General features: G+C 47.4%; 2 protein-coding genes across 3 annotated transcripts in view; one reads left to right on the top strand and one right to left on the bottom strand.

Annotated features, from left to right (window-relative positions):
* AT-HF (HIS HF) overlaps positions 1-16,101 on the top strand; it is a 110,798-nt gene that overhangs the window by 78,617 nt on the left and 16,080 nt on the right. For both annotated transcript variants that reach the window (XM_086523122.1, XM_086523121.1), the window contains exon 7: positions 10,901-10,959. In XM_086523122.1, coding sequence (XP_086379248.1) covers positions 10,901-10,959 — 59 coding nt within the window. The remainder of the gene's footprint in view (positions 1-10,900; positions 10,960-16,101) is intronic.
* On the bottom strand, positions 11,112-15,801 carry LOC147447273 (uncharacterized). Its single transcript, XM_086523123.1, has one exon. It carries the CDS (start codon positions 13,834-13,836, stop codon positions 12,352-12,354), a length of 1,485 nt encoding a protein of 494 aa, XP_086379249.1. The 5' UTR covers positions 13,837-15,801; the 3' UTR covers positions 11,112-12,351.

Genomic DNA, 16,101 nt, shown 5'->3' with positions numbered 1-16,101 from the left:
ATGAAGCACCACAAGGGAAAGCCTAAGGAGAACAAGGCTTCGCAAAGTACCTCCCAGACTTCTTAGAACCCTAAGAATGGTAAGAATGGTAACTCTTCTAACCAATCTTCATCTAGTCACTTAGAAAAGAACTCACAAAATGAATCTAAGGGTAAAGCTAACACAATTGCTAAACCTAAGCTCACCCCACATGAAAAAGCAGCACCGTGATTTTAGGAGGATACATCACGTCAGAAGAACAAAGCATCTATGCTAAGGAAGGTCGATGTTATCATTGTCACATCAAGGGTCACATAAAAAGAACATGTCCTAAGATTGAATCTAATGAATCTAAAGAACCCACAGTTAATGCATAGATGCATATCCTCCGGTTCCACACAGCATGACCATCGGAATTCCCATCAGAATCCATTAGCATCAGTAAGGGGAATTTTCTAGTGCATTTAGACTATTTTCCTATTTATTGGGATTTTCACTTATTATTTTTAAGTGACTTTCCTACAAAAGTAGGTAAGTGACTTTATTGGGATTTTCACTTATTATTTTTAAGTGACTTTCCTACAAAAGTAGGTAGGGCAATTTTGCTAAGTTAATATATAAGCAAACCCAAGTTAGCACTTTCTGGCAGAAGAGGCAGCAGAAGCTTCCCGCTCAACAGGCAACTTCTCAGCGGTACCCCCCCTCAGTACCCCCAGCGTTGGAGTTCATCCTCGCCGAGCAAGATCTCTATCACCAGCATCTCCCTCTTTTGGGCGTTTTCCCCCACAGCAAGCATCGCCATCAACCATCAGTTCCTGGCGTTTTCCCCCCTACAGACACATCAGCCATGCTGCGTTTTTAAACTCTGAACCTCAGCGTTTTTTTCAGCAATTACTAACGCTAGGGTCTGTTGGCATTCCAGCGTTTTCTCAGCATGGAAAGGCACTGCAGAGAGCGCATTTTCCAGCCTTCAGTAAGAGCAGCAAATCGCAGCAATAAGGAGACTTAGCATCAGCGTTTTGACCTCAGCAAAGGCCCCGACCAAGCCCTCATTTTCAGCCATGAAAACAGCCGCAAAACAGTAGTTTTCAGCCTCGAAACAGTCCAAAGAATCCAGCATCTAGAAGATCTCAGATTTCAGCCAAGTCGTCGTCGTCACCATCGTCATCATCGGCATAGACCAAGTTGCATAGTCCATTGCATATGCGTTGTACACCTTTGTGCAATCAAGACATAGGCCACTCTCACCGACGAGAGTGGGGCCTTAGGAGGAGGGTTTTACAACCTCTCGGGTGTCGTATCTCTTCTCTCTCCTTCTCTCAGTCTCATTCACTTGCTCGCGCAATATCCACCCACTTTGTTCGTGACCACAACACTCTACAAGACGGAAAGCTCTCTCTTTCTCTAAGAACTAAAAGGAACCTTGAGCAATAAAGATCACTAATCTTGAGAAAATACAACATTCATTCCGCTGCACCTTACATCTGAGGAGTGTGGGATGTGTCGGGAGATGAGGCTGAGGGCCCTTCGGGGACAGAGGAGGAGCGAGAGGTGGGGGTGAAGGTGGAGGCGGAATGGAGGCGGCGGAGCTAAGGTGGAGGGAGCCTCCTCAGGGGGGTCCTGCTGAAGGGGGTAAAACGGTTCCCTGACGAAACCCAATGTTGCTGAGCTGCAGGAGGTCGGCCACCAGGGGGAGCAGTGTGGCGAGCCCGTCCCTATCGGCAATGGCCAGACATCTGTTGCCATTTGTCAGTTGTCTAATCGTTGGCCTCTGTCGAGGTACCAGCCTGTGTGTCCTGGGTATGTGTTTGCTGGGCATGCTCAACCTTAAGAGGCTGCGCATGCGTTGTGAGTCGGATCTCTTGTGAGGACGTGCCTTTGCTAAGTGGCCCATCTGCCTGCAAATGAAGCACTGATTCGGGAGACCCAAATACTCCACACTGTGTTTGATCCAACCCTCGCGCACACGAGGCAAAAGTATCACCTTCGGGAGGAAGTGTGTGTCTCGAACAAGAACCAGCACAGTAGGTAAACTTGTGGCCTTGGCCACAAATAAAGCTGCAGTGCACGGTGACTCCAAAATTGTCCCAAACATGGAACCAATTTTGGGAAGAAGGGGGTGGTACTCTCTGCTCAGGCCTGGGAAGCATACCGAGATAGGCAAGTCGGCCTCCTCCTCTAGCACATCTGTAGTAGGGTCAAAACCATGATGCATTGTCTGAAGTAAGCTCGAGTTGCTCGAATACCGAGCGGGCTCATCAATATCATCTTGGTTGTCATCTGTAAGAGACTTGGACACTCCAAGTCAAGATTCTACCGCGACACAGTAGAGATTTCACTTCAAAATAGTTCACAGTTCACAATTGATTCGACACTGGCCCGACGGAGTTCTGTGCCTAGAGATATTGGCCCCCAAGACTGGCGCCCCTTTCGATATTCGTTTGTATTAATGTGCATCTCAAAGTACAAGGGAGTGGTCGGGACTCGCTCTCAGACTCTGCGTCCAGATGCTTTGAGAAGTGAGAGCCCAAGCCACTATTAAATAGGTTATCAAGGGATGCTAAAAGCAGAGCCCAAAAGCTTCAAAATCAAAGCCTGTTCTCTCTCTCACAAGCTCTCTTGAGCAAATAAAGCAAAAGCTCTCTCTCTCTCTCTCTCTCTCTCTCTCTCTCTCTCTCTCTCTCTCTCTCTCTCTCTCTCTGTGCTGCCTTGCTTAGCCCAAAAAGCAGCCCAAATGGGCGTTCGTAAAGCAGGCCACGTCAGCAATTTTTCACATTTCTCGGATCTGTACAAGGCAGCCACGTCATCTATTCTGCCCGCCAGGGATTGTTCCATGCCCAGAGAGGGTGTGTGTGTACTAGGCAGCCGTTCACCAGTTTGTGACATACCCCCCTCTTGAAAGCATTGTAATTGCCCTCGATTACGCCTGCAAAACAGACAGAAGTTATTAACTGTCTTAGCAAACACTGACTATTAGTACCGACGCACTAGGAACACACATCTAGCACATGTACCAATCAATAGTCACATCACACGACATCACAGGACATCACATGACAAGTCACATTCAACAGCCATTCGGATCTCAGACCATGATTTATCGGCAATGCAATTAGCAATCGCATCTAGATCCACTCAGGACCTCATAGATGCCCGATTGACTAATCTCTATTGCAACCATGTCTATTGAGATCATTCAAACCAAAATGCGGCAGTCACTTCGTCTATCAGTTCCTACACTTAAACAAGTCAAGAACAAATCAGTATCATATTATCGAGAATTCCAGTTCATAAAGTTATACAATAGAATACTGACAGCTCTCAGTCCTTGAGGCTCAAAGAGACATCAGTGACTCTAGTATAAAAAATCGAGGCATCTATTGACAAAGGAGCGGAGTAACTCCCCTCTTGTGCATACCCATTGCACCAGATTTCCGGCCAAGTTGAATTCGGGGTTCCATTTGGAATAGACTATGCTAAACCAAAAGCTTCAAGGTAAAGTTTCACAATCTGAGGAGTGTCTGCTAGGTCCTCCTCCTCCATCCACTTCGCATCCAATGCAAGATAGTTCTTGAATTTAACCAAGAACCGCCTTATCACTTTACCCTTGATCTTTCTGTCTTTATGTGCCAATATCTGTTCTGAAACAAGGGTCTCCTCATTTTCTTCCACTTCGGGTCGCTCATCAGGCTCCCCAGCATCGGGCATGTCGCCTTTAAACGGCTTCAAGAGACTCACATGAAAAGCATTGTGAATCCGCCAAGTGTCGGGCAGCTTCAGTCGGAAGGAGACATCATTTATCTTTTTGGAGATCTGGAAAGGTCCGTAGTATCGCATACTGAGCTTTGGAAAAAGCCTCTCCTTTCCCTTCTTCTTTCTCAGGCGTGCCTTCTCAAAACGTAAGAGCACCCAATCGTTCTCCTTCAATTTCAAATCACGTCGATGGCGATTTGCTGCCTTTTTCTGTCTTTGTTGAGATTTCTACAAAGCCTCACGGACCTTGGCAAAAGCCGTGTCCAAGTCTCGCGTGCACTCATCGGCTTCAAAAATTTTATCTTTTGTGCTTAGGAAGGGTGGAACACTCATAGCACCTTCAATAATCTCAAATGGCGCCTTCCCCGTCGAAGAGTGTATCGTGTTATTGTAGGCAAATTCCACCAAAGGTAAATACTTTTCCCATTGAGTCTTCTGATCCGAGATGTAAGACTTCAATAAATCTAGTACCACTGAATTGGCAATCTCAGATTGCCTGTCAGTCTGTGGGTGGAAAGATGACGATAACTGTAACCGCATGCCAAAGTTTTCCCAAATAGCCTTCCAAAACAAACTCGTGAAATTGGGATCCCTGTCGGAGACAATCGTCTGGGGCATGCCATGTAATCTGAAGATCTAGGCCACAAACTGTCTCACTAAGTGATCCGGCTTGACTGTTTTCTTCACTGGAATGAAATGAGCCTGCTTGCTAAATCTGTCAATAACTGTCCAGATACCATCGTGACCACTCTGTGTTCTCAGGAGATCAAAAATGAAATCCATTGCAATACTTCCCAGGGGCGGATGGGTATGGGCAAAGGCTTGCTTTATGCCTGTCAAACTTGACCTTCTGGCATACCAAGCAACTGTGCACAAACTCATCCACATCCTTCTTGAGTCTCGGCCAAAAGAAGTATCTCTCTACCCCTTTCAAGGTGGTAGCAATGCCACGGTGACGCGTAAATGGCGGAGAGTGACATTCGGTCATAACCTTTTCCCTCAACGGCTGTGTAACGCACAACATGGTTTTCCTCATCAAGTAGCCATCCCAAATGGAATATCCCGCTACTGTCTCCCCATCCCGTATCCGTGAGAAAATGTCTACAAAATCTGTATCTGTGGCATACTGATCGACCATAACCTCGAAGCTCCTATGATGTATCGCGAAAATAGTCAGAACCAATGGCTTTTGAGACAAAGCATCTGCCACCAAATTCTTTTGTCCCTGCACATGGACAATTTGGAAGTGAAACTGTGACAAGATGTTCGCCCACCGCATCTGCTTTTCCGATAACTGCTTCTGTGACAAGAAGTAGCGTAAACTCTTATGGTTTGTGAAGATAGTAAAATCCGCTCCAAGTAGGTAATGTCGCCACTGAGTAAGAGCATGGATAACCGCCAAAAGCTCTTTCTCATAAATTTGTGCTGTCAATTCCGGCCTTGAGAACAACCGGCTCTCGTAGGCAATGACATGGCCTTCTTGCATTAAGACCGCACCCAAACTACGACCACAAGCATCACAATATACTTCAAATGACTTCTGCAAGTCCGGCAAAGTCAAAATTGGTCTTGTAGTCAATTTCTCTTTCAGTGTCTGAAAGGCAGTCACCTCTGAGGATCCCCACGAAAAAGGGACTCCTTTCTGTGTCAAGATATGCAAAGGGAAGCAACCTCTGCAATCTTTCTAATGAACCGCCTGTAGTACGAACACAAGCCCAAGAAGCTTCCAACTTCATGGATATTCTTCAAATAGGGCCAATCACGGATAGTCTCTATCTAGGCCGGGTCCATCTGCACCCCTGTTGCTGACACAATGTGTCCCAAAAAGTGTATCTCTGGTAGGAAAAATTCACAACTTGTGATCTTGTAATGCCTGAAAGACCTGAAGCAGATGTTCTCTATGTTCTACCTCATCCTTGGTGAAAACAATGATATCGTCAAAGAAAGTGCCAACAAATAGTCTGTACTCTCGAAAAATCCTGTCCATCATCCGGTTAAATGTCGCAGGAGCATTGGTTAGGCCAAAAGGCATCACCAAAAACTCAAATAACCCAAAAGTCGTTCGAAAGGCTGTCTTGTAGACATCTCCCGACGCGATTAGGATCTGATGAAATCCGCTTTTCAAGTCGATCCTGCTAAAGCATGAGGATCCTTGTAGTGAGTCAAGTATATCATCGATCCTAGGAATCGGAAATCTGTTCTTGATGGTGATTTTGTTGAGAGCTCTATAATCGATGCACAAGCTCCAAGATCCGTCTTTCTTCAAAACCAACAACACTGGAGAGCATTACGGTGAAGTACTAGTCTGGACAAGACCCTTTTCCAAGAGGTCTTTCACTTGGTTCATAAATTCTTCGTTTTGGGCTCGGCTCACACGGTAAGGTGGCCGGTTCGGTGGTGTGGTTCCAGGTATCAGATCAATGGTACGATCCTTAGGACAAGCGGGTGGTAACTCACCTGGCAGGCCCTCTGAAAAGCAATCGTCATGAGTGTGGAGAAAATCTTCGCGTTCTTATCAAGTGCAGACATATTTGTCCTATTCTCATCATTCATCTCTCTCAAAAAGATCGAGTAAACAAATAGACTGGATTTCATTAATTCTGAAATGGCCGAAGCCGATACAATAGGGACAGACTCGCCCTTAAGTTTTACATCAAGTACAATGGTTCTGACCTTCTCTATAGTCAAAGTCGCTTTTCTCGCCCAATAGTCGACGATGGCGTTGTTCTTGTGGTACCAAGAAATTCCCAAGAGGACATCACAACCTTCCAAAGGCATTATGTAGAAGTCCTCATGCCCCAAATACCCCTGACAATGCAACCAAGTTTGCCAATGACAAGTGTAATGGCTACATCCCTGCTGGGTGCCGCTAGAACTGCCTCTGCTAGTGGTCCCATCCGATCGGGTGTGATCTCGAGCCGCGTCGCCAATTCAGGTGAAATGAAGTTTGGCCTTGGCTCCTCCATCAAAGAAGATCGGGGCTTCTTGGTCTTTCACTTTGTCCCATGCTCGGCAAAGTTCTGTACTCTCGTCCATCGTGATTGGGTCAGTACCCACGCAATCTGGAACCAGTCCTGTTTTCATCTTGTCTTTTCGTCCATGTTCCTTAGCTGCTCTTGAACCTTTAGGCGTGTCTTCATCCTTGTCATTTTGTTCTTTCGGTGCCTTTCTAGGGCACTTCGCGGAGATGTGCCCAGTTTCTCCGCATCCAAAGCTCTTCCCCTCTTTGATGTAAAGAGCTCTCTCTTGAGGAGTGAGTTTGGGTCGTGCATCCTTTTCTTTCTTTTCTGGGTTGCTCTTCCTCTTTCTACTTTCATTTTTCGAAGTCTGTTCGGGCCTTTGCGTCATGATTTCATCTGTGGGGTAGGTCAAACTACGAGTGAATGGCAAAACCCCGTTTCGCATGACTCATCAGTTCCTGAATGGAATCTGACTTTTGCTCTAAGCAGTGATCTCGGATCTCTGTAGGAAGTCTTAAGGTAAACCGCTCAATCTGTCTTTGAATGAGATCTTCTTAAATGACGAGGCGGGTAGAAAAGAGCTCTAGAATCTCTCGCAATATGCGTCTAATGTATCCTTCTTGGTCATTCGAAGATGGTTCCAAGCAGTTCGTATGTCTCGTTCGTATTCTCGAGTCAGCAAAGGAGAAATAAAAAGCCTTTTGAATTTCAGCCATTTAACTGGCGCCTTCTTGTTTAATAGAAGCGTGGACCACCAAGTTCGAGCATTTCCCTTGAAGTAAGAGGTAGTCCTCCGAATCTTGGAGTGCTCTGAGTAACGCCCTCCAGAGAAAGCTATGTCAAATTGCTGTATGAAAGACAAAGCCTTCGAAGCATCTCTATAACCAGAAAAGGTGTCAAATTTAATTGACAGTCCACCTTTCTTAAACTCTCGGACTTTCTTCCTTTTATCTTCCAGAAAGTCATACTGTTTGGCTTTATTAAAATTCTTCTTCTTTGCATAAAAGCTGCCGTCGTCAGAGTCCGAACTATCCGAAGACGAGTCCTCTGTAGAACTGTCAACAATTGGGCGAGATTGAGACTTCTTTGCCTTTTTCTTGCCCTTTCCGAAGTTTTGCTTTTTGCCCTTTTTGTCTTCTTCGCTCGAGTCAGAGGAGCTAGAAGAACTCGAAGAAGAAGAAGAACTGGGTACTCCTTCAAATTGAACATGCTTCTTCTGCTTTCTTGCCGACGCAAATGTAGATTGACAACCCAAATAACCCGGGAAGTCAGTTCCTTTCTTCTGCTTTTTGTCGTACTTTTCTGCTTTTTTCTGCGCGTCAAAAAGCTGAGCAATTCGTGCATCAACCACCTCTTCTAATTCTTGCTCTGTATACATCCTTGGAGTAGTAGGTTCTTCAGTGCCGGTTTGAGGGGTGGTTCTGTGGTCTGCCGTCACTGTGAATGCACCTCGTCGAAGGAGGTCTGGCTCATAAATTTTGCAAATTTCGGGTCCTTCGCAAAATTTAGCATCATCTTTGTTGCATCGCCGATCAATCGTCGACGCTCCATCTCTTCGAGCTCCGCCTGAGTAGGACGAGGCGGGCGTACTTCTCGCGTGAATCTTCGTTGTGATCTCTTCCTACATCTCCGGATGCAGAGGAAGTCAATTGATCTTTGTCTGAAGCCATAATTGCCGCGTAAAAAGGATTGGATTTCCCGGTAGGAGAGAAATCGGCCTGGCTTTGATACCATTGTAACAGACTTGGACACTCCAAGCAAGATTCTACTGCGACACAGCAGAGATTTCACTTCAAAACAGTTTTAAGTTCACAATTGATTCGACACTGGCCCGACGGAGTTCTGTGCCTAGAGATTTGGCCCCAAAGACTGGCGCCCCTTTCGGTATTTTTTTTTGTGTTAATCTGTAATTCAAAGTACAAGGAAGTGGTCGGGACTCACTCTCAGACTCTATGTCCAGATGCTCTGAGAAGTGAGAGCCCAAGCCACTATTAAATAGGTTTACAAGGGATGCTAAAAGCAGAGCCCAAAAGCGTCAAAATCAAAAGCCTGTTCTCTCTCTCACAAGCTCTTTTGAGCAAATAAAGCAAAAGCTCTCTCTCTCTCTCTCTCTCTCTCTCTCTCTCTCTCTCTCTCTTTCTCAGCTGCCTTGCGTAGCCCAAAAAGCAGCCCAAAATTTTCCGTAAGCAACGCCGCAAAACGCGGGCGTCTGTACAGCAGGCCATGTCAGCAGTTTTCCGCATTTCCCAGATCCGTAGAGGGCAGCCACGTCATCAGTTCTGCCCGCCAGGGATTGATCCATGCCCAGAGAGGGTGTGTGTGTGTGTACTGGGCTGCCACGTCACCAGTTTGTGACATCATCTCTCTTGAGACTCGAACTCTGTTTGATAATACCCTCTCCCGAGGATCTGGACATCGGTGATCTTGCCCATGTCAAAGAGGAGTCGGGCCTGAAGTAAGTCCCGAACCTCGCCTCGGCTGGATCAAGTGCCAATAATCTTGTAGATAACCGAGGAGGCTTGCAAGCGTTCTACCTTGGCCATCAAGCCCGCTTGCTCTTCTGGCGAAAGTGCAAGTCGAACGGTCGGCTCCGCGGGGTCGGGTGAGGGGCGGCGGGGCCTTCTGAGGAGTCCCTTTGTGGTGGAGCTGAGGCCGCCATTCTGTGTCTGCTGCTGTCGAGGCAAGGGCAAGTGTGTCGAAACCGTCACTGATAGGCTGCAAGCAGCCCACCACAACGGAGGTGTATGGCGGGAGGGGGGGAGGAGGGCGGCCAGTGGGCAGTGGGCAATGAAGCGAAACGGGGGGCAGGGGGCGGCAGTGAGCAGTGTGCGGGCAGGGAGGAGGGGCAACGTGCAGGTGTTGGGCGGGGGATTACGCACAGGGCATAGCGCGCAGGAGGTGGGGGTGGAAAAGGCTGCGTGAGGGCGAGAGATTCAGCGATGGGGGGGGGGGGGGGGGGTGTGCGCAGGCAGCAGCAGCGAGCAGGTTCGCAGTGAGCCCTTCATGTTTCTGCTTTTTCTCTCTCTCTATTGAGTACACACACACACACACACACACACACACACACACACACACACACACACACACACACAAGCGTGCAATAACGCTATTTAAACCCTTAGAAGGCAAAGTCAAACAGTGCTTACTTTACCCCTACACACATGCACTATCATCGTAATGTTGCTTGCTCAAGCACTGTGCAACTCTTTCAGTTCTGTGTCATAGCCGATTCCTTTAAACGAGCCCTTACGTCATTAGGTTGGCAGTAAGAAGTAGCATTAATCTAATTTGCTTTACTCCACACATATACACACACAAGCTAGTATTAAAGACTTCGAAGCAACTTCTGTTGATTGCGCATTCCATAAAATCAAGCCTCCATATCAACACTTATTGGAAGGGAATCAGAAATACGCAGTCGACTTCGTACAAATGGCAGAAAATTCAATAACCTATGATAACAACGCATCGGCCTCTGTAACACAGGTGGTTGTTTACTTTGGTTTGGCTCTCGAAGGCTTTACTTTCATCCAACTGGGTGCTATTGAGTACAGCTCATTACAGCTCAGTATTTTTCCCCTTGCTGTTTTTGTTGATTAATGTACAGTTTTTCCAACCATTGGTTGCTTTACCAGTAATGCATAGTGTCAAAGCTAATGGCTGTTCTATAACTATCTTTGGAGGAAGTAAAGGGTTTTGATTCCTGTCATGATCCATCTCCCTGGTCCCCACTTTGCATCTATGTTGCGTGCATGTAGCGTGCACACGCCCCCACACACACGATGTTTGTCACACATCATTCCTAGGCTGTACATTCACAGCTTTCACTATTACATATTACATCTTCAAATACACAACACCCATTTTACAATTCTTGTTGTGGTTTTTGGTCTCATGGGTCATTTTTTGCCTTCCCAAGGAAACTTTCTTTCCTACTATAGTTCTCTCTGATTATACTGACATGCGTTTGCATGTGCATGCCTCATGCCTGCTTGCTTGATAACAAGGTCACATGTACGTAGAACGTGTAACATATTTTTTCTAACACTCATGTTAAAGTGAAATGATGCGGAGTTTTTCTGGTGAATTGCTTCTAGCCAAGTTTTTAAGGTATTATGTTCTACATTACTGTGGCCCCATGTCATACAAACATGCTTAATTGTAATGTCTGTTTTCATATATCCTGATTTATAGTTTTGGATATGCAGTTGTGGGGCTTGGTTTAGTGCAAAGGTTTTTATATGGCGATGGGTTATCTGCGATGGAGGTAATCTCAGGAAGCGATTGCATGATTGTGACATCTAGCTTGATTTTGAATTTTTTGCAATGTCTAATTATTTGATTTTTCTGTTGGAGTTGCTCAATTGCTGTCTGAAGAACTTTGGACTATGGAATGGCTTCTGCTGACATGGATCATGGATAAGATTCCAACAAAAAGTGTTTGGCTGTTTTTTATGCGGTTATGCACATTTTATGATTTGTGTGTCTGGGAGAGCCGAGCATTTCCATTGCTGGAGCGAAAAAAGCGAGCAAAGTAGAGTTTCGAGCAAAGATGACCAACACTTTGATATTGTACCATCATAAAGAAATAAAGACAATCACACAAAGTATGATTAAAACATCCGGAGAGATGAGAGAATATGTTATTGCTACAAAAATGTTAACAAGTAGTTCCATCACAAAATTGCTATTGACCACAAGATTCCTACAATGTGCCCAAAAGATCAAAGATGAATTACTTTTAGAAGCTATGTATTCTTGATTTCTACAAACAATAGGATATTACAAGCACCAATAGACTACACTGTCTTGATAGTGTTACATGAAATTATTGAAAGAACAAGTATAGAAAACATAACTCCAAGCTAAAAACCAAAGAATTTTTACTTAAAATGAAGCATCCATGTGCCTCATATATCACCCAAGTAAGAGATGTTCGACTTAAAAATGATATAATCCCCTCCTAAAATATTTATATTTCAGCAAAGTAATTCATTGAATATTTCTATACATGACAATTTGAGAGAGAGAGAGAGAAAGAAAGAAAGAAAGAAAGCTTTATTGACGTCTTCTAAAGACCGAAGTCGGCCTATGAGACAAATCAATGTACATCTAGTGGTAGTCCGGGTGTCCGGAAAAGAAAATACTGAAAATAAAATGCTGAAATGAAAGCTAATCTAGAACCAGGATGTGCAGTGTGGTGGTATGATGGTAATGTGTGGTGGTATGGGTATATATGGCTTTGGCACCGCAGATACTGACCATATGAAGATATGGCTGTGGATGTAGCTCTGTCACAACAGAAAATGACTACCTCGTGTTGAGTGAAAGTAAAAGTGTGAGGGCATAACCGTATCAGAGCTGGCTAGTAGTGTGTAATGGGTGATGGGTATAAAAAGTGGTACATGGGCGGGAGGGGCTGAAAAACCCAATGTAAGTGGGTGCTCCAATGTGTGGTGGAGCGGGCCCTCTCCCGCTGCTGATCATGAAGTGTACGGATCCTCAGTATATCTTGCTGGTATAGACGGGGCCGTCGGTATCCTGACTCCCGAGGTCGGCGTCGTGCTCACTGTGCCTCTGCCTGTTGGAGTGTCAGCCCAGTCGTTGTCGGCGGTGTGGGATCCCTTGAAGTCATTCTCTGGAAAAACTGAGTGATCGTCTACTGAACACCTCCAATGTCATGTGGTCGTGATCGTGTAGACTCCTCACGTATGTGGAGTGCTCCTGTGATGAAATGGCCCACATGAGTCTGGTCTCTCCTCCTCATGCATGTCTGGAGAGTGCCCTCAATCCCAAATCTTTGTCTAAGCTCTGAGTAAGCTGGGCATTGTAGCATGAAGTGCTCCTCCGTCTCCACCTCTGTCTGACACACTGGGCAAGTCCGGTTCTCTCGTAGTATGCCTCTGGCTCTGCCCCGCTCAATCTCAAGCTGGTGTGATGAGACTCGGAGCTGGCCGATGGCTACCCGTAGGTGATGTGGCATGTACTGCTGCATATACTGAGGGGTTTCTATGAAGCCCTGATCTGATATCTGGAGAAAATGCTCATGGTAGTGGAGCATTTTCGTCGGTAGTGGCTGCCTGGGGCTGATCCATGTCCTCTCAATGTAAATATGCGAAATCTCCTGCCTGATGATCCTATTCCTCTCCTGGTGAGTGAGAGTATAAGTAGGTGCATGGATGTCATACTGGAGTGGTGGTGGTAGTCGATCTATATCAAGCCCATGTCTAGTGAACCACTCGTTGGTCTGTGCATACCAAGAAGAGGCATCTGCCGCCAGTGCCATAGACTGTGATGCCTGTAGTGCTCGATAGGCAATGCGGTCCCTATCCATACTCTGTAATCTATGTAACAAGCAAACCGTCTGAAACAGTGCCTCTACTAGCATAGGTGGGACTGCTAGCTCTGCTCTGACTATATCATGTGGAACGGACGGCTTGCTGCGGATCATCCTGGAGATCGTTAGTACCTGTGGGCGCTCTATCAAAGGCCAGATCGAGTCTGCCAAGCCAGGTCCCCATATGGCTGCCCCATACATAAGAGCCGGTGTAACCAAAGTGTCAAAAAACCACCCCTTCGTATGGGGCTCCTGAAAGTGTGCCTGGTGGCACTGTCTCTCCATCTGTGCGAGTGCGGAGTACCCCCTGGTCAGCCTGTCTCTGGCTGCCTGTGTCATGGAAAAGGCCCCTGATGTTGCGGTAAAAGTCACCCCCAAGTAGACATATGAGCCTACAACCTCGATACTGCCCCCTGCTGCTGTGAAAGAGCTCTCTCGTCTGATCCGTGCTAATGTATGAAAGATGAGAACCTTGGTTTTCCCAAGGTTCACTGAGAGCCCTCGCTGCGCACAAAAGTCATCAAGCCCAAGTAGATGCTGACGCAGCCCCTCTGCTGACTCTGATATGAGTACAATATCATCGGCATATAATAGTATATGGACTGTGGTGCCACCCATCTCCACCCCATCACCTCCTCTATGCTGAATAAAATCCACTATCTCATCAATGTAGAGCCCAAAGAGTGCAGGGGAGAGTGGACATCCTTGTTTCACACCAATGGTGCTAAACAAGGTCTCTGTAGTGCCTCCTGGACATCGTACTTGCCCACATACCTGCTCATAAAGTGTATATATGCCCCATATCATGTCCTCCTCAAGCCCAAGTGAGAATAGTCGCCTGAAGAGTCGCTCACGTGGCACCGTATCAAATGCTTTGCGGAAGTCCACAAAGCAACAGTAAAGCCTCCTCTTCCTCACTCGTGCCTGGTCAATCAAGCAGCGTAGCGTGAAGATATGATTGATGGTAGAGTGTGCGGCGGAACCCAGCCTGTCGTGTAGCTCGGATGCCTGTTGCCTGCAGCTCGGATGCTTGCTGCCTCTGCTCTGGTGCTAAGCTCCTCCTCTAAAACCACGCCATAGAGCTTGGCCAACATGTGGCCAATCATAATAGTCCTGTATGTGTTGGGATCCATGGTGTCTCCAGACTTGTGTATAGGTACAATGATGTGATGTGTCCACGAGTTTGGAAATCCCTCCACAAGTGCGCGGTTAAAGAGATGAGCTATGAAAGGTGCCAAGGTCTCTCTCCCATAAATCAGATGCTCGGCCTGTAGCTCGGTCTGGTCTCGAGCTCTACCATGCTGTAGATGCCGGATGGCTCGAGCTACCATCTCTGATGTGAAGAAGGACGAAGTGGTGGGGTGTGGTCCCTGTGGCAGGGGTATCGGTGGCTATCCTGGTATCTGGTAAAGGTCCTCTGCATAGCGGTACCATGTGTCCGGGTCCTCGATCGATGTCGGTGGCCTGCGCTCGCGGATGCGGCGCCATGCCTCTGCACTATCTCGGCTCATGAGCAAGTGATATAGGTCCCAGTACTGCTGCTCCTCCCATTCCCGCTTTTTACGGAGGGTGAGAGACTGCATCTGGCGCTAAGCCTGGCGGTGTGTGAGTACCCCGCGGGCCTCATCCTTTGTGGGCTGACGTCGTAATGCTCTGCAATCATCGTCATACCAGTTGTTCCGTGGCATGGAACCTGTGCGGGGTGCATGTGTGCGTGTGTGGTGAGGGAAGCTCTGAATGGTAGATGTGTGAATCTTGGAGGTAAGATCTGATGTGAGTGATTCTAGGGGGGCATGTGGGTCGAGAGATAGGAGATGTGTGCGGAGATGGTGTGCATAGACATGAGAGAGCTCGTGTGTAAAATGAATAGTGGTATGTGGCTGTGTGAGTGGGGTGGGTGTGTGTGACAAATGGGAGGTGAGTGTGAAAGTGAGGAAAGTGTGGTCTGCGCCGATAGGACGTCTCCCGACACTGAAAGATCGGAGAATCTGGGCCCCCAGAAGACTCCCAAGAATGTAGTCGAGAGTACTCTCTCCCCCCCCGTGAGGGAAGCAAGTGAGCCCGCTCGAATCTGGCCACCTCTGCATCCCGTTATAAATAACGAGATGATGTCGGCTACCAAGCTCTAATAGGTGACTGCCGGGTACGGTATCCTGCCCTGAGTCTGTTGACAATCTGCTAATCCCCATCTCCTCTGGGTCTAAACTGCTCATAATCTCTGGGTGGTCCATATCATAGAGTTCACGCTGCCTGGTCTGGGTGCGCCCGTTGAAGTCTCCCATAAGGAAGACCTCTCCGAGTGCTGAGTAGCGGAGTATATCATTTGAGAGTGGTGTATAAGGGGAATCCCCCTCCCGTGCATGCCCATCAGTGCTCGCATATGAGGAGCCTCGTGGTGGAAAGTAGCAAATGGCGATATAGACCCAATGCTCGTGGTCTATCTCCAGGCGTATCCATAGAAAACGCGCCTCTTCATCTCGGCTCACAATCTGTATATGACTGCTGATGGAACGGCGAAATAATATGGCCACCCCACCGGATCCTCATGAAGTGCCGCGGCGAGTGGTAGCTCGAAAGACTGACTCCCATCTGAAGCTTGCAATGGTTGGTAGCCCCCTTTCAGGGCTCTCATGGGTCTCAGTGATGCAAATGAAGTCGTGGTCCTCTATAAGCTCCTCCAGTCTGTCGGGGCGAGTCCACAATGACCCATTGCAGTTCCACACTGCTCCTCTGAGAAGTATCTCCGGTCGCAACGGCGTCCCATAGGCCGTGTGCCCCTATTTCATGGGGCGCCCATCCACGAAAATACGACCATCTCTGTAGAAGGCCTTTCGGCCCTCTCTCCTCGCGTGTAATATCTGAGGCATGCAGGTACGGCGGTGCTCGACTTGCATCCTCGTCAGATCCTCGTCGATGTAGATGGGGCTGCCTGGAAGCGTGCGGATCAGGACTCGCTTTCGAAAGAAAGCGACTCTCTCCTGCGGGGACCGCATCTGCAGCACCAAAGCCCGTGCTCTCGAGGAGTCCCGTCCTGCTCTCCATGCACGGGTGAAGGGCATGGTCTCTCCAAAG

The sequence above is a fragment of the Adiantum capillus-veneris genome, chromosome 11 (assembly GCF_014529385.1).
Source record: "Adiantum capillus-veneris isolate H3 chromosome 11, ASM1452938v2, whole genome shotgun sequence".
Lineage (NCBI taxonomy): Eukaryota > Viridiplantae > Streptophyta > Polypodiopsida > Polypodiales > Pteridaceae > Adiantum > Adiantum capillus-veneris.
The sequence above is the reverse complement of the archived record's forward strand: the minus strand, read 5'-3'. Positions and strand labels throughout refer to the sequence as shown.